The 23,831-nt window shown below is 53.9% G+C and overlaps 2 protein-coding genes across 4 annotated transcripts in view; one reads left to right on the forward strand and one right to left on the reverse strand.

Moving 5' to 3' along the window:
• The window catches only part of M1AP (meiosis 1 associated protein), a 29,522-nt gene extending 17,894 nt beyond the window's left edge, over positions 1–11,628 (forward strand). For all 3 annotated transcript variants that reach the window (XM_030475546.1, XM_030475544.1, XM_030475545.1), the window contains 6 exons: positions 5,885–6,058; positions 6,832–6,982; positions 8,152–8,293; positions 8,977–9,183; positions 10,357–10,512; positions 10,596–11,628. In XM_030475546.1, the coding sequence (XP_030331406.1) occupies positions 5,885–6,058; positions 6,832–6,982; positions 8,152–8,293; positions 8,977–9,183; positions 10,357–10,512; positions 10,596–10,736 (971 nt within the window). In that variant the 3' untranslated portion in view covers positions 10,737–11,628. The remainder of the gene's footprint in view (positions 1–5,884; positions 6,059–6,831; positions 6,983–8,151; positions 8,294–8,976; positions 9,184–10,356; positions 10,513–10,595) is intronic.
• A 3,825-nt stretch (positions 11,629–15,453) lies between these two features.
• DOK1 (docking protein 1) lies at positions 15,454–22,369 on the reverse strand. The gene is made up of 5 exons (XM_030475551.1): positions 22,251–22,369; positions 21,552–21,845; positions 18,925–19,036; positions 18,605–18,777; positions 15,454–16,874 (listed from the first exon to the last, which is right to left on the reverse strand). Exons 1-5 carry the CDS (start codon positions 22,311–22,313, stop codon positions 15,804–15,806), a joined length of 1,713 nt encoding a protein of 570 aa, XP_030331411.1. The 5' UTR covers positions 22,314–22,369; the 3' UTR covers positions 15,454–15,803.
• Between the last annotated feature and the right edge of the window lie 1,462 nt (positions 22,370–23,831).

A 23,831-nucleotide genomic window follows, 5' to 3' on the forward strand; every position in this document is an offset into this window, starting at 1 on the left:
TGAAAAGGGATGGTTTAAATCTGGCCCCAAGTCAGGAATCTCTCCTGTCCAGTGCATCTTTTGACCAGATCACACAGTGATTTTTTTATCCAGCCATTCTGGGTATTGCTTTCTAAACAGCCTCCTGACAGGCAGGAGGGTTGGTAGAAGGCATCTTTCCACATTCTTGGGTATGAAGGGGCCAAGTGCCTCCGTATCTGACTTCGGGCATTCACTGCAGTATCCTTACTTGTTCTTCCCTAAGCCCAACATTCTGCTTCTCCAAAATCTTCTGTTAAAACAGACTTAAAATCAAGGTTTTGTTTCTGTCCTGACTTAATATCCGTGACTCCTTGTTTCAATAAGGAGAATGGGAACATGTTGTTTTCCAGGCTTCACCCATCTTTCATAAATATGTTCACTGCCTGTGGTGACCGACCTGGACCTTGGTACAATAGACCAGAATGGTCTGTTTGTTGTTTCTCCTTTCTTTTCCAGTAAACTTAGATACATGAATCTTTCGTTTTTAACAGACTGCATGTCATACTTCCTCTGGGAGAGAACTCTCTCAGCCATGACACAACTGAAGTAAGGGATTTTTTGTTTTGTCTTTTAAATACTGTCAGACTTCAAGAATACAGCCTCATTCTGTTCCCTTCATAACATGGAGGTACAGTTTTGTTAGATTTCTGAACCAAGCCCACCACGTCTGGAGAATAAAGACATTCAGTTTTAAGGTAAAGAACTGAGGTGAAGAAGTCTGTTATAGACCAGCAACAGCCACCCTTTAGCACGAACACCAAGTGTGGAGGCAGTAGGGATGTGCACTGACTGACAATGAGGGGCTGCAGCTCTTGATTATTACTAGAATTCATTTTTCATTCACCCAGGTTTTGTTGCTGGCAGATTCCCTGACTGGAAATACCAGGCAACTACTCAGGCTGCATGCAACAGTAGCGCTGAGTTTTTCGTCCTCTCCAAGCCTCAAAGCCAAGCTGATCATTTCTCTCACTATGTGTGGCTACACTATCTAAGGTGACACAAAAGGGAAATTTTAAGCACAGTCAGCAAACATGCTTACAGTGTGAATTAGGAAGTGGTGAACATCATAGGTGTATTTAAACCAAGCTGTAATAATTTAGTGATCTTCAAAATGGCACAGACTAAATAGATTAGGAAAAGGCAGAAAAAAAGAATAGACTTACTGGCAAATCCACACAGGATATGGGATTTCCAAGAGTGGCTGATGCCGCAGCATAGAGTGATTGAAGAGGAAACAAAGCTTTGCCTTTATTACATTTTACCAGCACAGCATGCTTCTCTTAAAGGACAATTTGAAAAGCAGCATAAAGACTTGCTTTCAAAATGGAAGAAGCAGAACAGCTTACAACATGAACTGAAACATTTACTGGACAAGCTGCTTCCCTGAGGAAGCTTGCAACAGCTCCAAAATTGTTTCAGCAAATCTAGCAAGAGATGTTGTATTGCTTGAGAATGAGTATCACAGTGTGTCAGGGAAAACCAATCCCATAGTCTCTGACGCTTATAACACAGTTGTTAAGACTTTGATAACAAAACTGGTTATACCTATATATAAAAGCATTCCACAGGAAAACAGTTAAATTAAGAATTAAGGAGCAAGGAAACTGTGTTTATGTTTAGATCTTCTGTGATCTTCTGTGTTTAGAAGATCACTGGAATAAATGCAAGTTTCATTATGTTTTTCTTTTTTAGATCAAATGATGTTTGGAACGCTGAGACTTGGTTAACGTTAGGATGTGGTATTCAGGGCATGCTGGAATGAAAGAAGTTGCCAAAAATTCCAGGAGCAACTAAAATTGTACTTTTGTGTAACTGAATAAGCCATTGTTACTGAAAGAAACAGTCCTAAATCCCTCCCCTCCATTCCATCCCTCCATCAAAACTCTCCAATACCAGGAAACTGGTCTGGGCTCACACTACCCTGGGAAAAGACAAAATGAGCCTGTTTCACTTAACTCACAAATCTGCTCTATAGGGTCTGTCATCCCTTTTTGTCTTTAAAGAAATCCTGCAGATCTGCAGAGCATTTATGTGAGTAACAAATCTATATAGAGATATAGCTGTTGGAATGAAATACTTGGCTTTTCTGCCTCCTCCGGCCCAAACCCTCTAATGAATTTTGGAACTGAAAGGTAAGGACATAAGACAAATTCTAATTAATGAACGTGAGGAAGAAACAGGGTTTGGGGCACATTTGTGAAGTTGTTCTCTGTTTCTATGAAGCAGTTGCCTTTGGCAAATGCCAGATGCACAGGAACAGCCTTATTAAACTGGGCTTGTTAAATATCTGGTCGAGGCTGGAAGTTTTCATCTACACAAGAAAAAAAACCCCTGTGGTATTGAATCTGCTGCTGAATATTGTGTTCAAGACAGGCGCTGGGGAAGTCACAGACACCAGCTGGAGGTTCAGCCATTCGGAGGCAGCAACTGTGGCACTTGCCTCAGGCTTTCGGTGAGACATGTCACTTGCCAGATAAAATGGACTCGTCTTCAGGATTTCAAGATGTTCTTGCGGACAATCCAGTGAGAAGCTTGTATTTTCTTCTTTAGACTCTTATGGAGTACATGATATTACCCTGCTGCTTTCTTTTGGATCTTCTGTTGGACTGTAAGACCTTCAAGGCTCAGACCATCTCATTGCCTTGCTTATACTGCAGCTACTGCAGTGAGATCCTAATCCCCTGCAAGGGGTCCTACCAGACCATTAATGAATGTTATGTCTTACTTTATGTTACATAGCACTAGACGACAGATTGCTTCTTCCAAAGCCAAGAAGACGTGGAGATGCAAAATCTGCGTTCTGAGAAAGCACCTGATTTTTCAGCTCACCCAGAGAATGTCCTCTCTCATTTACCATAGCAGGGAAAAAACCCAAACCATACCGTTACAATTTCCTGTGGTACTGAAAGAAGGAAAGCAGGAGCAGGATATCCCCTCTCCTAGGCTCATTTCCAGGTTAATGCAGCTAGAAAAGACTCCAATATTTTGAAGCCCCACAGTTGGCAAGTCTTAGAATAGCTCTGAATGTGCTAAGAGCAGCCTGTTGTGGATGAAAACTGCTTGCTGCTTTCCTCACAGGAGCGACCTCCTCAGGAGAGGTCATTTCTAGGCAAACAAGGACCGTGTGACAAGCAACAAGGATTGCTTCCTCAAAACTGCAAAGCAGCTTCTCTGTGGGACAGAGACTCAATGTGCAATGTTTCCTTAATGATGAAACATCAGGGCTTGCCAGACTGCAGCCTGGAGCAGAGATCATGATATAATACAAATCCCATAGAGACAGCAAAGCTTACAGCACTTGTGGTGGCAGTAGTGTATGGGAAGAAGTGATAAGATGCAGGGGCCTCTAATTGACAACATGAGAGCTATTATTATTATCTCTTTCCTGCCCCTACCCGATTACAAACACTTAAAGCATCTGAGCATTGCCAAACTATTTGCTAATGCAGGTTAATACCTGTATGTGACACAGATACGGGCTGTATCTATTTCTGGTTTGGAAAGCAAAAAGCAAGCACTGAAGATAAAGCACTAAGACATTTTTAATGAATATAATCCATATTCTGCAAGTTCCAGGGAACCTTTTTCCTATATGCACACTGCAGATGCCTGACCAATAAATGGCTCTGCATATCTGCTCTTCAGGAATTTTAAGACCCATTGCACAGTAGATGTTGGCATCCCAACCTGTTCTCCCTAAGAATGGACGGCAATGAATGAAGTTAATTTCTGTTTACTATTGCTGTGTATTGTGCCAATTTAAGGTGTGTAGGGGGCTACATATCTATTACAGAAGAGAAAATAACAAAATAGGAAAATACTTACTGAGGAAAGGACTAAAGCATTTACCAGCCCCAAAAGGCTGTCTCTCAAAATACAGATAATTCCCCTTGTCACCTGTGTACACACTATTTGTCAAAGTAAATTACATGGATTTCCTGCTGCTTTGTGTTCTGAACTGTTAATGTCATCTTCAGTGCATATCCCAGGAAGAAACCCAAGTCTAATAAAAGGTAGGGAGTGTGTCACAGCAGAAACACAACCAGCATATGCTCCAGGTACAGTGGGGCATTCCGCAGGGATATGAGAGCAAGACTCACAGCATCAGTCAGGGCAAATGACTGACTGGTCACAGCTCCGGAGAGAAGCAGGACATTCCCTTCTGCCAAAGAATCCTCCAGCATTGCTCCATGGGGGAGAAACTCCAATCCCCATAAGCACAGGGAAGACTGGGTAAGGATGGTAGCAGTGTTAAGGCACATTTTAAAAAGCTGCAACAGAACTAAATGGGTACTCAGTTTAGTATTTAGATTTGGGAAGAACTGGATAAAATAGAAAAGAAACAAAAATGAAATGTCCTTGGCCGCAGGAGAGTCAGGCCAGACAGCGGGGCAGGAGCTCAGTAGCAGGGGCAGTGGGACAACCTCCTGTCGTAAGCAGGAGTTGATCCTACTTTGCTGCAGAGGCACAGCCTGTGTGATCTCACTGCCTTCCGAGGCTGGAAGGTGGAGCGGTTGGAATGTCCTGCTGTGTTGGCGTATTCCTGACAGTGGGACTGCTGTTAGCTTAGCCCTGGCTGAGCTGCCATCTGGGGGGAGAGGAATGAATTTCTTGCTTTGGTTTTTGTAGGAGCAGATGCACAGTGTCATTTTTGCAAACTGTAACTACTAATGCACAAAGAAGAGATTTGTGCTTGCCGATGGCTGTCACTGTGTCGTGGTCCCCTGGGAAACATGCTGGGGAAAAAAGGCAATTTCTGCTCTGTGTTCTCAGAATACGTGTTTCATCTCCTGGCTGTGTGGTGCCCCTGCTCATGCTGGAGGCTCTGCTCCTGCTGTGCTTACAAGTGGCAATAGTACATCTTCCGCATTTTGCAAAATCTATTTCCCTGCCGTCCTCATCTGGATGCACCTTGGAGTTATTTTTCCATGGGGAGGTTGGTTTTGCAAGGGTTTAATCTTGCTTATGACTTCCCTAACTGCTGCCCAGCCTACATGTCCCCATTCCTAAATGCTGCTAGATCATACACATTTTCTCTGCATCTCCAACATGGTCACTTCAATATTTGCTATTTCCTTGCAAACAGTTTTACTTTCTCCTTTTAACAAGTCTCTAAATTTGATGCACTTCACTTGTTTGAAATGAAATGTAATGGTGGTGGTAGGTTTGATGTTGTTCATCTGCAAGGATGTTCTGCTGGGAGGTTGTTGTGGACCAGGCAGCGCTTCAACAGTGATGGGTTGAAAAATGCCCTCTGCGTTGGTGAGGTGCAGGTCAAGCTTCACTCCTGTTCTCCACTCTGTGACCAGCTACTCTTTTAAACACATGCTGAGGATATTTAGCAATCTAGTCCTGGGCCATGCAGCGAAGTAACATTCACCTCCTATCTGAGGCGCAGGACTTTTCCAGCGCTACACACAATTCCCTGTGTATAGCACTTCAGTTTTGCAGTCTCCCTGATTTCTCATAGCATCACGTATCCAGGGTCCCTTGCTTAGGGAAAAGGAGGAAATAGTTTTAAATTGTGAGAAGAGTCTCTGAGGCCAGTGCTAAGATGACCACAGCAGAGGTTTGCACCAGTCACAGCTAGTCCTCTGAAGATGGTAGTAGCCCATCCACCCACCTTGTTGATGGAGAGGGTGCCGGTGTGGCCTGTGGAACAGTTCAGCATCTAGCAGTGTCCCTTTGAGAGGGCTGGCTTCATAGTGCTGTGCTGTGATGGGCATGGTGGTGTCTTCTGAAGCCCTTATGTGAAAGCACTTGAGTGAGGGACTAAGGAGCCGCAGTGCAGTGGGAAGTGCAAGAGAATGTTCTTTTCTATGGCTGAAAACATTTGTGCTTTTTTCACCTTTTTTTCCTGCAGACATTGCAATCCTGGGAATGGACATCGATGTGCAAACCATAGAGGACAATGTCATCAGCTTGGAGATGCTGTTTAAATCATGGCTACATGACTACAGCACAGAGAGGGAACACCTCCATCTCCTTCTCCCATCAGGAGGCTTCAGCCATGCCACTGCACCCAAGACCACCCTGAGTATTTCATTTTCTCTCCCCCTTTGCAGGGAGCTTGTGAATCCCACAGCCTTAAAGATTACCCTGGCCTGTGCTATGGGCATGTTCCCTCATATTTAGAAACCCAAGTAAGGTCTCTGGGTGATTCTGAAAGCTGCTGGAGTTCTCTTGTCTCAGGCTGAGGGGCCATTTGCTTAGAATACTGCCAGGTTGCTGCCAAGTCCTGTGGCTGCTGCTGTAACAGCACAGGCAGTTATAGTATTTTGTTACAGGTAGATTTTTTCCTTCATCATAACACTGAGTTTCATACTTGATGCATTGGCTTATAGCTAGCAAGACAAACCAAGTTACACTGCAGTCAGGTTTTTTCACCTTCCCACACTAAAGAAGTCTGCAGAAGGCCAGAGAAATTGTGTGCAGCCATATGATATTATACCCAAGTTAGTGTCATCAGTGTGCTGGGCTTCTCCACAAACACAGGTAGAAAAGCTAGCAGGAAACGTGTGTCCCTGAACCCATGTGCATTGGGAAAAGCTCTTGCTCCCTCTGTAGCTGGCCACCCATCACCAAAACTGGAACTTGCTGCCCGGTTACCAACCCATCACGTTTCATTAATAGGCCAAGCATGTGGTATTTCCCTTGTGTGTACAATGGGGATCGATTGTTGCTTTTTACCACAGGCTTTAGCTTTGTTCTTCCCTTAATAGTTGCTATTGCTAGAGAACATTGACAGTGTTTGTAAGTGCTCGGAGCATGTGCCATTTACAGCAATCTAAACCAACCTCCTTCTCCCAGCGTGCCTCAAGTGCGATTTGCAGGAGAGGTTGCTCGACCCAGCTCTACTTTCTGGGACAGCTGATGGCACCGTGAGAGCAGCAGACGTGAATTCACCCTGTCAGATGGCAGCCTGGCCAGCCACAGTGCTGTATAAACTCCGGGTTGTAAAGTAAGTGTTGTTACAGTCTTTGCACTTGGCAACTGGAAGGCTGGTATGACAGCAGCGTTCACTTTTTGTGTGCAATCTCATCTAGTAACAGCACCATAAAGCACTGGGGGACTCCCAGTGCTAGTGAGCAAAAATGCTGCATAAGATCGCCTCGACACCCGTAACTCTGGATGTTATGGACCAGCACATGCCAGCCGTTCAGGCAGGAGCACAGCACCAAAACCGGTGTTACCATGGCACTAGCACTTCAGGGGTGTAACACCATGGATGCTATTCATGCAGCAGTTTCTCCCTCCAGTGTGAAGTTCTGCAGATTGCAGCTCCATAAACAATTCTGCTCTTCTCTCACTGCCTAATGAGGCCACAGCAAATAACTGGGTGTCAGAGCCTCAGCTAACTGGTTGCCTAGTACTAAAAAGCAAGAAAAGCCTCACAGTGCTGTATGACTTCACATAAGCATTTATTCCCTTTCCTGTCAGCAGTCTGTGGCTCGTGAGCACAGAGCATAACAAGAGGAGTGATGCTCTCTAGTGTCTTTGCTGAGGTTTATTTATAGGAAACATTTTGTGTGATTTCTGAGCTATACAGTTGTTCTTAAAATGATTCCTATCCTGTCAGTAGCTGAAGAGCTCTCAGGATCTGTGCATGAATGGCCCACAGCCAAAGCACTGCAGCTACTTAGTAATGCCCTGTCAGGAAGCAGAAGTATGCTGTGGACAGGCAGTGTCAAGCACTGTAAAACCTGCAGTGGTGTTTGTGGTGGGATGGTGGCTCTGTGAGTAGTAGAGCACATGTCAGTTTAAGTAAAGGATAACCATGATCCAGTAAAGATCATTGGGAAGACGTGTAATGCCTGGGTGAGTTATTGCCCAAAAGGCCAGATTAACAATCTGGTTTAACAAAATGCACGAAGACTGGATTTGTTCCTTGGAATGCTTTTGTCAACACAGATATAAGGGAATATGGAAATCAGCAAGAAAGCCTTATTTCACTGTAGCTGGACTTTTCAGCAAGGTTTCATGGTGTCAGGCCACAGCAATACAGACATTAAGTGCCTGTAGCAGTATTGCAGCTGATACTGCCATAGAGACTCCAGCTAGTCAGCTGGTAGAGTCTTCTTGCTGGTTTCATGTTGGTTGTGCTTCACTAACATGAGCAGTATATTGCAGGGCTCTGAAGTCTGAAGGGGTCTGTGAGTCTGTACTGTATGGCCTGCCCTTCATCCTCAAGCCCACAAGCTGCTGGCAGCTAGACTGGGATGAACTGGAGATAAACCAGCACAGCTTCCATGCTTTATGCCATAGTCTTCTGGTGAGTGTGTGAAAATTGCCTTCTCATGAGGAGGAATTGCCATAGAAAGGAACAGTTGGTGCACATCTAGTAAGATCTCTCTCGCCTGCACCAGAAAATGTTCCAATGCTGCTGCTTTATCTCATGGGACAGGGTTGGGCTTGTGAATCCTTCCAGCCAGTGCATCCACTGGAGAGATGCTACAGCACATCAAACCTTAGAGGAGACTCTATCCCATCAGAAATCCAGTTTTTGGAAGTTTGAAGTGCAGAAGTCATGGTTGGGGTTAGACATGCATCTTTAACTGTGAAAATAATTAGCCAAGGCTTGGGATGTGGAGGACTTAAAAGGCCAGGTTGGACACAGGGGCTTGGAGCAACCTGCTCTAGTGGAAGGTGTCCCTGCCCGTGGCAGGGGGTTGGAACTGGATGAGCTTCAAGGTCCCTTCCAACCCAAACCAGGCTGGGATCCATGACTTTCCATTACTGAGAAGTTGTAAAGCAAAACTGGATTTTTTCTTAAGAATTGTCTTGCATTCAATTAGAAACAACCAACATACTGACCTCACCCATAATGCAGAATAACGGTCTTATTCCGATGTGTATGAACGTAGCTGCCCCTGAACCCAGCAGCCCCTATAGTGAAAGTGCTGAGGAAGTGGCTATTGTCCGTTACTCACGTCAGGTTTGGCTTTTGCCTTTTAGAAAAGGAAGTGGATGCTTTTGGCCAGACGTGAGCCACAGAACACTGGTCCAAACTGGAACATCGCGGTGCATTCCTACTACGTCATTATCCCTTCTGACTCTGCCACTCTACTTGTCAAAGCAATTGCCGTCAGAGAGCTCTTGCTGCCATCAACCTTCCCAGCCCTCCTTGCTGAACACCCTGAGAGAGTGCATGGCCCGATAGAGGTGAGTCACCAGCAGCCCTGTATAAACATGTGTGGAAAGGATCCTACTTGTACCAGCAGGGATCAGAGTAATGATCAGCCTTTATGCACAGGACATGCAGCTGCTCTGGAAGATGAATCTATCTTCCTCATTGCTGGGGAATATGGATATCAGCGTGCAGAGAGAGGTGCTTTGGGTGTAGGATACATAAAGTGTCTTTTCCAATAGATTCAGGCCTCTGCATTTCCTCTTGTGCGTCCTGAGTTGTCTGCCTGTGCTTCGGGTGATGCCAGGAAGGGCAGAGCCCTCACTGTAGGTCTTAGTCAGATGAGTAGAGGAGGAAACAGCTGTGAGAACATCTAGTGACAGCTGGAATACAATGGAGCACTCCAGAACTTCTTCCCAGCAGCTGATACATCCTACAGCTTTCTTCATGGAAGCAAATACATGTCATTTGATCAATGTTCCATGTCTGTTGGAGATCTCATAGCAGCCTTCCAGTATCTGAAGGGAGCCTATAAGGATGCTGGGGAGGGACTCTTTGTTAGGGACTGTAGCGGTAGGACAAGGAGTAACAGGTTCAAACAGAAACAGGGGAAGTTCAGGTTAGATACAAGGAAGAAGTTCTTTACTGTGAGGGTGATGAGGCACTGGAGTGGGTTGCCCAAGGAAGTTGTGAATGCTCCATCCCTGGCGGTGTTCAAGGCCAGGCTGGACAGAGCCTTGGGTGACACGGTTTAGTGCAAAGTGTCCCTGCCCATGGCATGGGGGTTGGAACTAGATGATCTTAAGGTCCTTTCCAACCCTTACTATTCTATGATTCTATGTTGTGGGGAGGGGGAAGCAGTGTTATGAAGCACAGAATTAAGTGGGATGGTGCCCAGAAAGGGTGCTCCAGCTTGTTGGCTGATTCTGGCTACGGGGGAGGATAGGACTGCATCCTGCAAGGGAATACTTAAATCCACCAAGAGCTGGTTGAATATACCTCATGTTCTATACACATCTAAGAGTGGTCTTTGTGGGTAGCAGCACAGCCAAAGATCCCTTCTCTCATCACTGCAGGGTGGCATGGAGCATCTGTAACGCTCCTTCCTGCAAGGAAAGTCCTTGACACTAAAACCAACAACCCCCCCAAGCAAACCCTGCAGCCCCTACCTGTCACGTCTCACTAGGCTCTTCCTTCTGTCTGAGCAGAGTGCCCTGAACAGCCTGGAAGTAGAAGTTGCTTATAACCCCTTGCACCTAAAAAGCAACCTCTACAAATACCTGAAGAGTACGTTGTACAAACCTCTGCACAGACAGCAGGCCCAGCCCAGGGACCAGCGACCAGAGCGGCATCAGCCCAAGCAGGTATATCTTTTGCCTTTGACTAGCCTAGCTAGTGTCTGTTCTGCCCTTCTGGTGTGCATTCCTGTTCTGTCCCTGCGTTGCAGCATCAGAGCAGAGCCAAAGCCATGGTGGCACCGCTTCTGATGGCTCCTTCTCCTGCCCAAGCGTTAAGGCCAGCAGCAGCCAGGAGGGATTCCTGCGAGCGCTCCCTGCTCCCCAAAGAGTACGAGGAGTTCCTGCAGTGAGGCAGGCGCTGCTCCGGGCAGCCAAGGCATCAAGCTCGGCGTTGGGCAGATCAGCACTTCCCATTGTTTGTTCCTCCTTCTTGTTACGGTTTTGTTAGTCACTAAGTCAGCCAGCAGGAAGCTGCTCCAGCCCCTCTGTCCAGAGATTGAGCTACCCCCACAATGCCCCACGTTTCCTATTTCTGTCAGCACACATCACCAACATGCCTCAAATTCAGGTTTCTGAGACTAGGCTGGGACAGGCCACAAACCACAGATTGCTGTCAGCGGGTGCAGAAAAGCTGCCTCAGGGCGGCGAGGAAGTCAGGCAGATAAATAGGCAGTAAACATCATGCTGCCCTCATCCTGCAGGAGCAGAGTGTTTGAACAGGCATAAAACAGGGCTTTTGAATTTAATCTTAAAGCCCAGAGCTCTGCCCTCCTGAAAGCACTACCCATGGTGATGCCCATTTCCTTGCTTCCATAACTGGTCTCACTGCGCACTGCCCCAGCTCATGGAGGGGTTTGTAGCAAGTGCCAAGCTGGCTCCTACACAGTGACTGCTCCCTGCAGCTGCAGCACAGCACCCAGCAGCGGCTGCTTGGACCCTCTCCTCCCTATGGCCCATCTGGGCCCATGGAGCTGTTCCACAAGCCAACACAGCAGTACTTTGGCAGTGTTCAGAAGATGGGGAGAATTGGCCTAGAGCTTTCCAGAGCTTCTGCCCGGTGCTTGCACAGCTCCTAGCCTGGTTTTCAGTGCAGACACAGGCCAGCTGCCCCTGGCAGGGCAGGAGCTGAGGGCAGCCCACTGGTCTCGCTGGGCTTCCTGGATGCAGAGCACCAGCTGCCGTTTGTGTTCTACTCTGTTCTGACAAGGTGTTTCAAAATAAAGTTATCCCCTGTAACATTCACTTGGTGCCTACAGTTTGTGATGCGCTCTGTACACAGCAACCCCAGCACCGAGCTGTACTTGCCCGAGAAACAGCCACAGCTGGCCACGGTCACTATGCAAACACCATGTTCCTGGGGGCACTGCTACAGCAGGAGAGCAGAGACAGTGCTTTCCCTTGGGATCCCAGCTTAGTAACAGGCTCTGCAGGCCCCCAGGGCATGGACCTGCTCTTCACATGCCCTGGCAGCGCTCTGTGCCTGGCAGAAGGCTGCATCTCAAGCAGCTGCTTGGGGTAAGAAATCCAGGGCAGGTACCCTGAGGACAGGGCAGACGCCCCTGCAGGCACAGGGATGTGTGTTGGTTATGGTGTGCAAGCTGGGGGCAACCCCTGCCCAGCAAGCTCACAGTGGGAGGAACTGGGGAAGGAGCATAGCAAAGGGCGGCAATGCAAACAAATGGCCCAGTCTGGGACACAAACCAGGAACAATATGAAATGACAAAGCCAGGGAGGCTGGGGAGGACACGAGGGATTAGTGGCTGAACTGATGGTGCAGGTGGAAGTTGCTTTGGCAGCCATATCATAAACACCAAACTGGGGTCCAAAGTCAACTCCTTGCTGATGGGAAGAGGCAAACAAACAGGGGCTTGTGATTATTCCTGGTAGAAGGAAGCTGCTAAAGGGGAAACTTGGGAAGAGAGAAAGAGAATATAAAGGGGGAGAATTACAAAACTGGGGCTGTTGGGGGGTCCCTGTTGAAAAGCCCTCCATCCAATCGCCATAGTGTGAAGCGGGGCAATAACTGTGCTGTTGCTGTGCCTAATTCTTGACAGCCAGAGGGAAGGTCCATGCTTTCCCTAACGCCAGCCTGACCAGAGGTACCCTGGCAAATGCGTGGTCTCACACCTGCACCATGAGAGGCCCTAAAGGGGAGGAGGTAGCAGTTATAAGAGGCCATATCTTTTAGAATGGGGAAGAGGAAAAGGCAACCCCAAGGGGAAAAGGTTGGTTGGGCTTTGAGCAGCTCCCAAGTCATTTTCTCCTGGTTACAACTGCCACCTGGCCTGCAGAAACCAATTCTGCTTCTGCTGCATCCCTGCTGTGGCTCCTAGACCAGTATCCCAACATTGCTCAGCTCGCCTGGGGTGTGTGCTTCCAGCAGAGCAGGGAGCACACAGGCTGCCTCACCTGAGAAGTCTGGTGTCAGACTAACCATGTGCCGCCAAGCCTGGCCCACAGCACCTGCACGGGGCAACAGCGAACAGAGCTGCTCGTTGAGGGCCAGTTCTGCACGGCATGAGAGGGGCAGGAGCCGTTGAGCACCTCTGCAAAGCCTGGGGCAGGACTGGCTGCCAGGATGCACACAGGGAACGTGCGCTGTGCCCACACAGCCGTGGCACACACCACTGTGAAACACCCTGGCTCTCAAAGCAGCAGCAGGTGCTTCCCTGTTCAACACATGAAAATTACCTGTACAGAGACAAGGGAAGTGAGGCAAAGGAAAGGAGGCCACAAAGATGATCGGGGGGCTGCAGCAGCTCTGCTCTGGAGCCAGGCTGAGAGAGCTGGGCTGGGGCAGCCTGGAGAAGAGAAGGCTCCTGAAGGGGAGACCTTAGAGCAGCTCCAGTGCCTAAAGGGGCTCCAGGAAACCTGGAGAGAGGCTTTGGACAAGGGCCTGTAGGGACAGGACAAGGGGAATGGCTTTAACCTGCCAGAGGGGAGATTGAGATGAGCTCTGAGGCAGAAGCTCTTCCCTGTGAGGGTGCTGAGGCGCTGGCACAGGGTGCCCAGAGAAGCTGTGGCTGCGCCATCCCTGGCAGTGTTCAAGGCCAGGTTGGACACAGGGGCTTGGAGCAACCTGCTCTAGTGGAAGGTGTCCCTGCCCGGGGCAGGGGGCTGGAACTAGGTGAGCTTTAAGGTCCCTTCACCCAAACCATTCCAGGATTCTATGAAAGCAGACAGAAGAAATCCTAATCTAGGCAGAATCCAGAAAGATCATCTCCTGGTCCTAAAGCCAGGGTTCACTGCAGACTTGCTGCAACAACAGGAAGTCTGTGACCAGCCGAAGGCTCACTCTGCATTTACCTTATTTCTGATGCCTTCCCAAAGCATCCATTACACCCTGAACTGCTTCCAGAAAGTCATAGGGTGAAGCACACAGCAGCAGTCTGAGCAAGAGACAGGTCTTGTCCACAACAGTGAGCCAGAAATAACAGGCTCTCTCCTGATCAGCAGAGACCAAGAACCTTCCCCACTGCACACACCAGGGTGCATAAACCAAGCAGGCCAAACGCAGGAGCATTCCTCCTGGGCTGCACTTACCCCTTAGTCCTGAGCTGGCTGTTAGGTGAGATGACACCACCCTGAAGCAGGAACAATCCCTATCCTTTCCTGCCAGTCAAGGCGCGCAGGGCTCTGCAGGGGCCTGGCGGGTGCTGCAGCATTTGCCTTCCAACCGTCACCCTCCCTAGTAAAAGCCACTTCGCACGTCCGACACCTTCAGCTCCACGGGATGGAGCAGACCTGGAGCACCAAGAAACAGTGACGGCAGAGCTGGAGAGACCCAGGGCTCCGCTCCTGGGGGTGGTTATCATCACTGATCTCCTGGAGCCTCACACTGGAGTCACAACCAAAGATTATGGGCAGCCAGCCTGGTCCCCGCTATGCAGTGCCCAGAGCTCTTCTCTGGAGCAGGCAGAACTGCCCTTGGGATGACCGCATGGACCTGCCATGGACAGGACCAGCAGCACAGAACCACCCAGCAGCCAACCACCAGCAGCAGATGCTGCTGCTCAAGCAGGCTCAGATGATGCTGCTCATGCCTCTCCCAAGCAGGGACTGCCTCAACCTCCCTCAGACTCCCAAAGCCCCTTAGGCTTTTTCCCTTCTCCTGCAGCAAAATCCCAGAGGGGAAGATGACCCAGCACAGGAGAACAGCCACAGATTAGTCCTGTGCTGGATTGTTACAGGACTGCGGCTTACCCTCCTGCAACATGGGCATCAGACAAGCGCCCAGTCAGAGCTCACCACCTTGTCACCACCTCACCAGTCTGGGGACCTGAACACGATGCTCCAGACTTCCCCAATGGTCTGTGGCTCCTTGGGTCTGAGCAGGGGCTGCAGAAGTCATGCTTAGTCTCTGCAGAGGTACATCATAGTGCTGCCTGTCTGAGGGCTGTTCTGCTGCCATCTCTATCCACAGGCTGGTAAACCTGCACAAGTCAGCAGCAGCCTGGACTCAGAGACAACCGGTGCCAGGGTGTCTGTGAGCCCCACAGAAGGGACACAGAATCTCTCAGAACCACTACCTGCACCAAAAGAACAACCTGGTTTCCCCCTGCATAGTTTTCTGCCGAAGGGTGGGCACAGCAACCCCAGCCAAAGCCCTGGCCTCAGACCACACAGCAGTGATCACTGGTTTTGCCATTAAAGTCAATGGGATCCAGACTAGGCCATCCCAGGCCTTTCAAGAGCAGCTGGGAGCGGGGGGAATTGCCAGGGGATCAGGCAGGTGAAGAAGAGATCCTGTACCTATCCTATAGTCACCAAGCTGCAGCAGAGCTGAAGCCTGGCCCTGCCCAGCCTTATGCTTGGCAGCCATCACCTTTTCTGCTCCCATCAGCCCACAAAGGTATCTGTGAGCCTGACTCTATCCCTGAACGCCCTGGCATCTGGGCATCCTAACCACAGCTGGACCCAGCACACACTTTCCTCCATGGTTTCCTCTTAGCTCAGTAGCTCTGACATGGACACGAACTTGCCACCTTGTGAACACCACTCAGCTGGGCCACCCTGCTCCCCATCTGTGTACCTGACAGCCCGGACATGCCACAGGCAAACGCTTCATTCCAAGACACACAAACTTTAATATTAAAATAATTTTGTATAAAAATACTTCTGGAAACAGTCTCTCATGCACCACAATGGGCATCCCAGCCCTACGCCTGGCCAGAAGGAGCCAGAGCAGAGCCAGAGCAGTAGGCACTGGGTGATGGAGCCAGCTCCAGAGCAGAGCAGCACCAGCCATGGCTCTCTTGCTCTTGCTGTGGAAAGGGCCTCCAGGGAAACGCAGCCCCTGAGCACTGGTGAGCCTCATCCAGAGCAGTCCCTGGCCCCAAGCCACGCCCATGGAGGACAACGCTGCTCCAGGATGGGCCCCCCCAGTCCTTCCTAGTCCGGCACAGCACAGCAGCTTGCTATATCACTCCTAAGTCCTCGTAGACAGGCGACAAACTGCATTCATCCACAGACTGCTCCTTCTTGCGCACATGCTGGGGCTTCACCACCTGGCTGTAGAGCACCTCCACGTTGTTGTTGTTGCTGCTGTTGAGGCTGGGCTTGACAACTGCCTTCTCGGGAGCAGCGTTTCCCCGCTGCCTGCCCAGGTCCCCGCTCTTCTCTGTGCCTTTAGGGATAAAGGCTGCCTGGGGCTTGGGGGCAGGCACCGGCTTGGGGCCCTTGGCCTTGGCCTGGAAGGCCGGTACCGAGTAGTCGTCGGTGCTGGGGCTGTAGGGGTACTCGTAGCCAGCCCGGCCGTCATGGCCCTGGGTGCGCCAGGCCTCACCTGCGGGACGCGCCTCGTCATAGATGTGGGTGTGCGGGGGCAGAGCGCGGGGAGCACGGCCCTCGGGCTCGTCGTAGATGTGCTCGCCCCGTGCGGGCGCCGCGGGGCCCTGCCCGCGGCCCTCGGCCCACACCTGCTCGTACGGGCCCGAGTAGAGCGGCCGCAGCTTCCCCTCGTCTGCAGGTTTGCTGTCGATGGGGTCCGAGTACAGCGAGTCCGGGCGGGGGCGGAAGCCCTTCACTGAGTCCAGGGGCTCCGAGTACACGCTGGATGGGTCCTCCGGCAGCAGGGCACGGGGCACCTTTGGCAGTGGGGAGCGGGGGGGTGTGCTGGGGACTGCAGGCTTGGCCTGTGCCACAGGGAGCTCTGGCAGGGTCCGTGACTTCAGCAGAGACGCCGTGTCTCTCTCCTCTGCCGCCGCACTGGGCCTGGGAGCCAGTCCTGCTTTGGGTGCTGGGGCATCTTCCCCCTCCGTGGGCACCTCCAGGTTCAGAGAGTCAGCCAGGGCCTGTCGGACAAGCACCACGCTAGGGCTGTCCGAATCCAGGGAGCCACAGCTCTGACGGTTCTCCTCCACCTGCGCTTTCTGCTCCCGGATGGAGGCTTCCACCAGGCGGAAGATCTCGTTGCCCTGCTTGGTCTCGAAGGTGAAGTTCCCTGGGCCAGAGCTGCAGCGCCTGCCAGCTTCGAAGGAGAACATCACCTGCAGGGGAAGCGGAAGGGTCACATCCTGCCCAGCACCTGCTGACACAGCGTATCGTGCGGGCTATGTGTCCTGCTGCACTGATCCTGCACATCCCACAGGAGAGATCCCATGGGACATCCTGCTCCTTCCGCTCCCCGCAGCAAGGCTGCAGCTCAGCGAGCAGCACCCTGGGGCTGGCTGTGCCTAGCAGCTGTGCTCAGCACCGTGCAGTGCTGCCCACCAGCCCAGAGCAACGTGTGAAACTGGAGCCGCGTGCACACCTGAGGGGACAGCACTGCGAGACGCCCCAGGGCCGGAGCTGCAGGTCCTGCTGGAGACCTGCTGCCTTACCTGAACAGTTCCAGCAGGGTCAGCAACTGCCACCAGTCAGTCTAGGAAATAACACACAGGTAGCACCGAGAACGGAGTGGTGCAAGATGACGAGTGACAGTTCAGCGCAGGAAACTATTATGGCCAGCCCGGAAAGTCAGCTCTAGTCAGGCAGAAGGGAAGCGATCCAGAGGCAAGAGATACAAGACACGGAACGTGGCTTTCCACAAGAGAACAGCCAGGAGCAGCAGCTTGGCTACCAATAGTAAGCAACGCGTTTGCCTTAGCAGCATTACTCTGTTAATGGTATGAAGTACTTTAAAGAGAAGTCTTGCACCAAGGCTGTGTTTCTCAGGCCTGAACTCACGCTCATGCTCAGGTTCCCACCAGCAGATGCTCACCTCTTTCTGAACCTCAGTCCCTGAATCCAGGTGAGATTTCTGCCCCGTGGGTGCTCTCTCACATGCAGCAGCAGTCCCTGGGGTTGCTGCAAAAGCCCCTGGGGCCAGACTTCCTGTTGTGGGTCAACACTGCCAAACACAAGCACGGCCAAGCTATCACTGCCTGGGGACCTGTGGGTGCAGCTGCCTGCTCCTCACACTATGCGAGTTGTGTCCTGCCCTGGCACAGACCCTGCAGATGAGCAGCAGCCTTCCCAAGCACTGCTCAGTTTCCACTTCTGTTTTGGTAAAGCGCTGCAGAAGGCACCGTCAGCAGACTGGAGCCGACAGCGGCGCTGCTATAAACGGGAAACCACTTCCTCCCCATCCAGCACAGCAGGTACCTCTTGCGCTCAGGGTAGCAGCAAGACAGATTGGGGACCTGCTGCTGGAGGACAATGGAGAAGGGACAGACCTACACAGGTCAGCCAGGCTAAGAGCAATATGCCCTGTAAGGTGACCAAATCTAGAGTAACTGGTGTCTCACACAGCCCCTCCTGCTCTGGCCACCATCCTTCAGAAGGGATAGAGCGAACCCGGGGCAGAGCCAGGGCTGCAGGGAGCCAAGGTCCCTGGAGGCTAGGGGGAGCTTGTGCACAGCACAGAACTTGCCTGCCCGCAGCACGGGCTGGGGAGTGCTGGAATGGAAAGTGGGGACAAGCCAGCTGCAGGGCCTGCAATGGCTCTAGCGGGAGTGGGGCAAGGACTGCGTAAGAGAGGGCTCTGCACAGCCATGCCCAGTGGAGCACGTCCTGCCAGCCCGCACTTCTGCACAGTGACACAGGTGGGAGCCAAGGACTGACAGGCTCACAGGCATCCCTGGAGACTCTGCTGTGGCTGCTGAGGGCTGCAAAAGCCCCGGCATTCGGCAGAGCCCGCTTCCCAGCTGGCACAGGCTGCTTGGGCACATCAGCTCCTTACCCTCTGGAAAGGGAAAGCCCATGGGGGAACAGCACACGGCATCCCCCGGTCCCTCACCTTGTCCCGGCCATATCTCCGGAGCAGACGGTAGGGCCAGACATAGAGGATTTCATTTGTCCGTGGGTCCTTCAGGACGAGGCTGTCACGCTCAGCCTTGAGCACGTAGGCACCGTGCAGCTCGCATCGCTCCGCGGCCTCGGTCCGCTGCACTGTCACCCAGAAGGTGTTCACTGTGGGGACAGGGATGCTCAGGGCAGGGCAGAGGAAACCACGTCCCCAGGCAAGGCCTCACCGGCCCAGCGAAGCCCCAGTGACAGGGCAGCAGCAGAGGAGGCCCACAGAAGGTGGCCCAAAGTCGGGGCAGTGGCAGGTCCCACCTTCGTCTCTCGAGTAGTAGATGGAGTTCACGGCCATCTCCAGGGCCGGTGCCTCCCCGCCGCCCTCTCTGCCACGCCGGGCCGCCACGCCAGCATCGCTGGGGCCATTCCCCTGGCAAGGGAGAGCAGATCAGCCCCAGCTCCCCCTTCCCACATCAGCCCCGGGTCCCCTTGCAACCACTGCCCCCCACCAGCCCTCCTGCCCTCCCCAAGGGTCCAGCCCAGCCCCACACAGCTTGGCCACTCTGCAGCCACACCGAGCCCTTCCCTGCCCAGGGTTGGTGACAGACCACAGGCACAGACCCCCAAGCTGCCATGAATGGGGCTGCGCAGGGGGGCTGCCCTGGGGCTCCTGGCGTGACCCTAGGCTGTGCATTGGGCAGGGTGCAGAGGACAGCAGCGTCTCCTGGCAGCCCTGCCCTGCAAACCCTGCCCCTCCATGCAGCACAAGCCAGCACCGAGACATGGCTTCCTGCGGGGCAGCACCTGGGGGTCCCATGTCTCCATCCCCTGCTGCTCCTCAACCGCTGTGGTGTACCCATGCAGGTGCCCTGGTGCCGAGGCAGAGAACAGCTCTGCTCCTGGCTGGTGTGCTCCAGCGCAGGCACATCAGTGCCCAAAGCCTAGCATGGACCCAGGCACGCTCTCCCAGTGCTATGAGCAAGGCAGGGAGCTGATGAAATGACCCAGTAACACAAGGGTCTGTGTCCTGCCTCTGCACAGGCAAGAAGGTGGTGCCAGTGTCGGTGCACAGCCCGCAAAAGGGAAGCAAGTGCTTCTATTTTAACACATGCAGAACTGAAAGTGCATCGCACACACTCTGTCAGCAGCCCTGTCCCAGCAGCAGGGTCCCCTAAGGGCTGTGTGGGGGATGCACCCTCAGTGCTACCACCAGATAGCTAAGATCCTCCTCCAGGGAAGACCCACACAAACCAAAGGCTCACAGACACCCTGCAAGAGCTGCTTCAGCAGGCTCTGCACTGTCCCATGAGGGTCTGTACTTGGACAAGAGCTGGAAGCTGTTTCTCAGGAGCACGTGGGATGGAGTTGCAGCAGTGCAGCTCTTGCAGAAGCCAAGCTGTCACAGTTTCAGTTTAAAACCTGCCACATGAGCTTCTTAATAAGATGCAAGGCACAAAAAGAGCCATTAGGCCCTCTTGTTTGGCTCCTAAACAGAATGGGGACTGCTAAAACCTAGTGTCCTTAGAGCCACCAGCAGCAGCCCCTGCTCAGGGAAAGCACAGAATGCAGCAGGTTCCAGCCTGGGGCCTCAAGGGCCACCCCATCTGCCGGTGCCCTTCAGGGCTTTGTTTGGCTCCACTTTCCCTCATCTTCCAAAGAACAAGACATTCTGTTCTGAACTCCAAATCTCTCTGGCCCCACTCCCACACTGCTGACCCCGCTCACCCTCCAGGCGGCAACAGCCACCCTGACACAAAACCATGCTGTCCATGCTGGTGGCTAGAAATCACAACTGAGGACCTTCAGCTTCCTGCAGAGGCCACATGCGGCGCCCGTGCCTCTTGCTCCAGGCCAGGCCTTTCCAGGCCACATGCCATCCTTGCAGCCTTCTGCACACCCCTTCCTAAGCCCTCAGCTTGCTCCTGGACCTCAAACACACAACTGACCACTACTGTGTAAAGGGTGGTGTGCGCACACTCCTGCTCCGAGCAGATGTTCCCCTGCCTCACCACGACCCTGCACCACTTTGAAGACACGTGCTGTGTCCCTGGCTCAGCCTCAGGCCATTTCCAGAACAAAGGCTGCAGCACTGCCTGTACCAGACAGACATAGGCATGGACACGGAGGCGTTTCCAGTACCAGCCAGTGCCTCTTGGCCTGGTCAGGGGGACACTTGCTGCACAGACACATTTGGCTTGACAGCAGACTGCAGGGCAAACACCCATGTTGTTGTGGGAAGAACCTGGGATCAGGAGCTGCACAGCCAGAATCGGCCACAGCACGGCCCAGGGCTCTGCAAACATCTCCTAGGAGGGAGAGCAGGGAACCCTTGGGCAGGATGAGGTGTGGACAACCACACTTAAAGGCCACTGCTGTCCAAACTGGGACACCCCTGCTGACCTCAGCTCCAGGGAAGGCTGCAGAGCTGCGACGGGGGCACAGGCACTGGGTGGGAGGTTCCAGCAGCAGGCAGGAGCGAGCCCCAGGGCTGGGTGAGGGGGGCCACCGGCCGCTGCCCCCAGGAGCCAGATGGGTCCCAGAGTTGGGTGCCACAACGCTCCCGGGGCTCTGCTTCCGCCACTGCTGTGGCAGGAAGGGCAGCAGTGGGTGAGCCAAGAGGGAACGCTCCTCAGCCACCACCAGCTGGGCTCTGGAGGGGGTGAGGACAAGCTCCGCGATGGGGAAGAGCCCCACTTGGAATCGTGCTGCAAGCAAGAACTACTGACAGCCTGCTGAGGAGCCCTGTAAGTCACCCGCCTCCTGGCGTGGTGGGAGCTATCGGGAGGGGACCAGAGCCTCAGCAACAGTGCTCTGACTGCTGCGAGCACTCATGGATGCTCCGGGGCATCCCTCCCTGCGGTGCCACCCCCTCCCTCCCGGGGCCGCCCTGGCCGAGCCCCACAGGGTGCCCAGGCCGGGCGCCCCCCGCTCGCCCCGAGGCTCACCGGGAAGGCGATCTCGCACAACTTCGCCACCCACTCCTCGCTCTGCTGCTTGTCAGCCGCGAACAGGTAGCTCCTGTCGCTGGTTTCCAGGCGGAACACGGCAGTGCCGGCGCGGGGGCCGCTCTCGGGCACGGGCCCCACGCTGGTGCAGTCCGCCAGCCGCACCACCGTCTTGTCCAGCCGCCCGCTGCCCAGCCGCTCCGGCGGCGCCGAATCCTTGCAGTCGAAGAACTCCAGGCGGGCGACGCCGTGCTGGCTGGCCGGGTACAGCACGAACCAGCTCCGCTTCCACCTCTGCAAGGCAGCGGGGTCACGCCGGGGCCGGGCTCGGGCCCGGCACCAGCGAGGGCGCCCGGGATGCTTGGCCGGGCCGGCAGCTCACCGGGAGCGGCCCCGACCGCGCCCAGGCGGCGCTGGGGGCGGGGGGGAGCCGAGCCCCGGCGGGGAGGGGGCAGCCGCGGGACCCTCGGCCCCGCCAGGCCGGTGGCCCACAGAGCCCCGGCCCCACTTCCCCCGTCTCCGGGCAGTGCCCTCGGCCCGGCAGCGGCGAAGCCGCGGGCAGGGGGGGCAGAGAGCTCGCCCGGCCCCGGCCTGACCCCGGTCCCGGTCCCGCCGCCCGGTGCCGTCCCGCCCAGCCCGCCCCCGCGGGGAGGGGAGCGGAGGAGAGGAGAGGGGAGGGGAGGCGCGGCGGGCGCCCACCTTGGTGCCGAACTTGTGGCTGTGCTGCACCAGCAGCGGCCCCTCCTTAGCCGGCGGGTCCATCCCGCGCCGCGCCACAGCCCGCGCTTCCGCCCGCCGCGAGCGGCGCCGGGCCGGGGCGGGGCCGTGCTGCGGGCGCACGTATGGGCGGAGTGCGTGCGTGCGTGCGTGCTGCACGCTGGGTACGTGCGCGGCGCGGTGCGGCGCGTGCCGGTACAGCGCCTCCGGCGCTCGGGACGCGTGTCCCTGAGCGGGGTCCCCGCACGGGCCTTCGGGAGCCCGGGCGGCTCCCGTGGCCCCGGCAGCTGCGAAACGGGCTCCCGGCGCGGAGCCGGCCCTGCCGGAGCCCCGCTGCGCGGCACCGCCTGGGGCCGGGGCGTGCGGAGCGCCATGGGCTGTGCTCGGGCTGAGGCCCGGGAGTAGAACTGTCCCTCCCGGAGCCGCGTCCGCAGGGACGGAGCCGTGGGAGCACAGCCAGCGGTCGACCGTGCCCTGGCAGGGGCGGGGAGGGAGCAGGCTCCTGCCGGTGCCGGCTCCGTTCTGCCGTGTCCTCATCCTACGGGAGAGGTCTGGGCTCCAGCCCTGTTTGAGGGCATGTCCCACGCTGTCCTGAGGCCGGGAGGAGATGGAGCTCTGGCCCTATCCCCGCCACCCTCCCCAGGCGTCAGAGCCTTCCCCCCCGGCAGCTTTCCCATCTCTGACGGCAGCTGCGTGAGGTCGAGCTCAGAGCAGACACAGCTGCAGCCTGTGACCAGGGCCCACAAGGCGCCCTGGGAGGTGGGTGTCCAGGGCCAGCGCTCCAGGATGGTGTGGTCCTTACCCCATGTACTGGCTGTTATGCAAGTGCCGCAGGGAAAGGTCTTTGATGTCTAAAATGATGACCTGGCCAGTGTAACACCCTGGCAGGTCACCTGGGAAATAAGAGGGATAAAACCTGTCCTGGCCCACTCCATGAAGGACCCTCCTGCGCATCCTCTCAGTCAGGCACCCTCTGGGGCTGCCGGCACCAGGGCTGCCTGCATGGGTTTGTGCCGGGAGCGCAGGAAACCCCAGGGAGGCTCTCCCAGACCTTGCTCTAGATAAAAAGAGAGGAAGCACTTGTGGGTGTCCAAGTGGAGAATGGCTTCAAAGTGCCTTTCAGAGAAAATTTAAGGAATTCAGGGAGCTGGGGATGAGGTCCAGCAAAATGCATTCAGAAAACCTGTCAGGGCTTTAACGAAGCAATGGGACATAGGAAACATCCCAGCACTGGGGGAAGGGGGGTCACAGTTCAGGTAATGACCTGAAACTTCAGGAGGAATGGCATAGAAGTAGTAACTAGATGAAAAACTAGCAAGGACAGAAGAAACTAACAACAAATCAGGGAAGCCAAAGTATGAGATGAATTGTAACTAGCAAGAAACACGAAGGGTTGCAAGAAAACCTTCAGAAGGGAAGGTGTCAGTAGGAGGATGCTGAGCAGCCCGTGTGGCCACTGTCCTGCTGAGGCTGGGAGGGACAGCAGAAGGTGACAGGTCTCAAGTGCTCAATGGTTTCTTCCCCTCAGCCTGCACTGCAAAGGGCGGCTGTGGTCATGAGTAA

This window comes from Strigops habroptila, chromosome 7 (genome assembly GCF_004027225.2).
Source record: "Strigops habroptila isolate Jane chromosome 7, bStrHab1.2.pri, whole genome shotgun sequence".
In the NCBI taxonomy this organism is placed as follows: Eukaryota; Metazoa; Chordata; class Aves; order Psittaciformes; family Psittacidae; genus Strigops; species Strigops habroptila.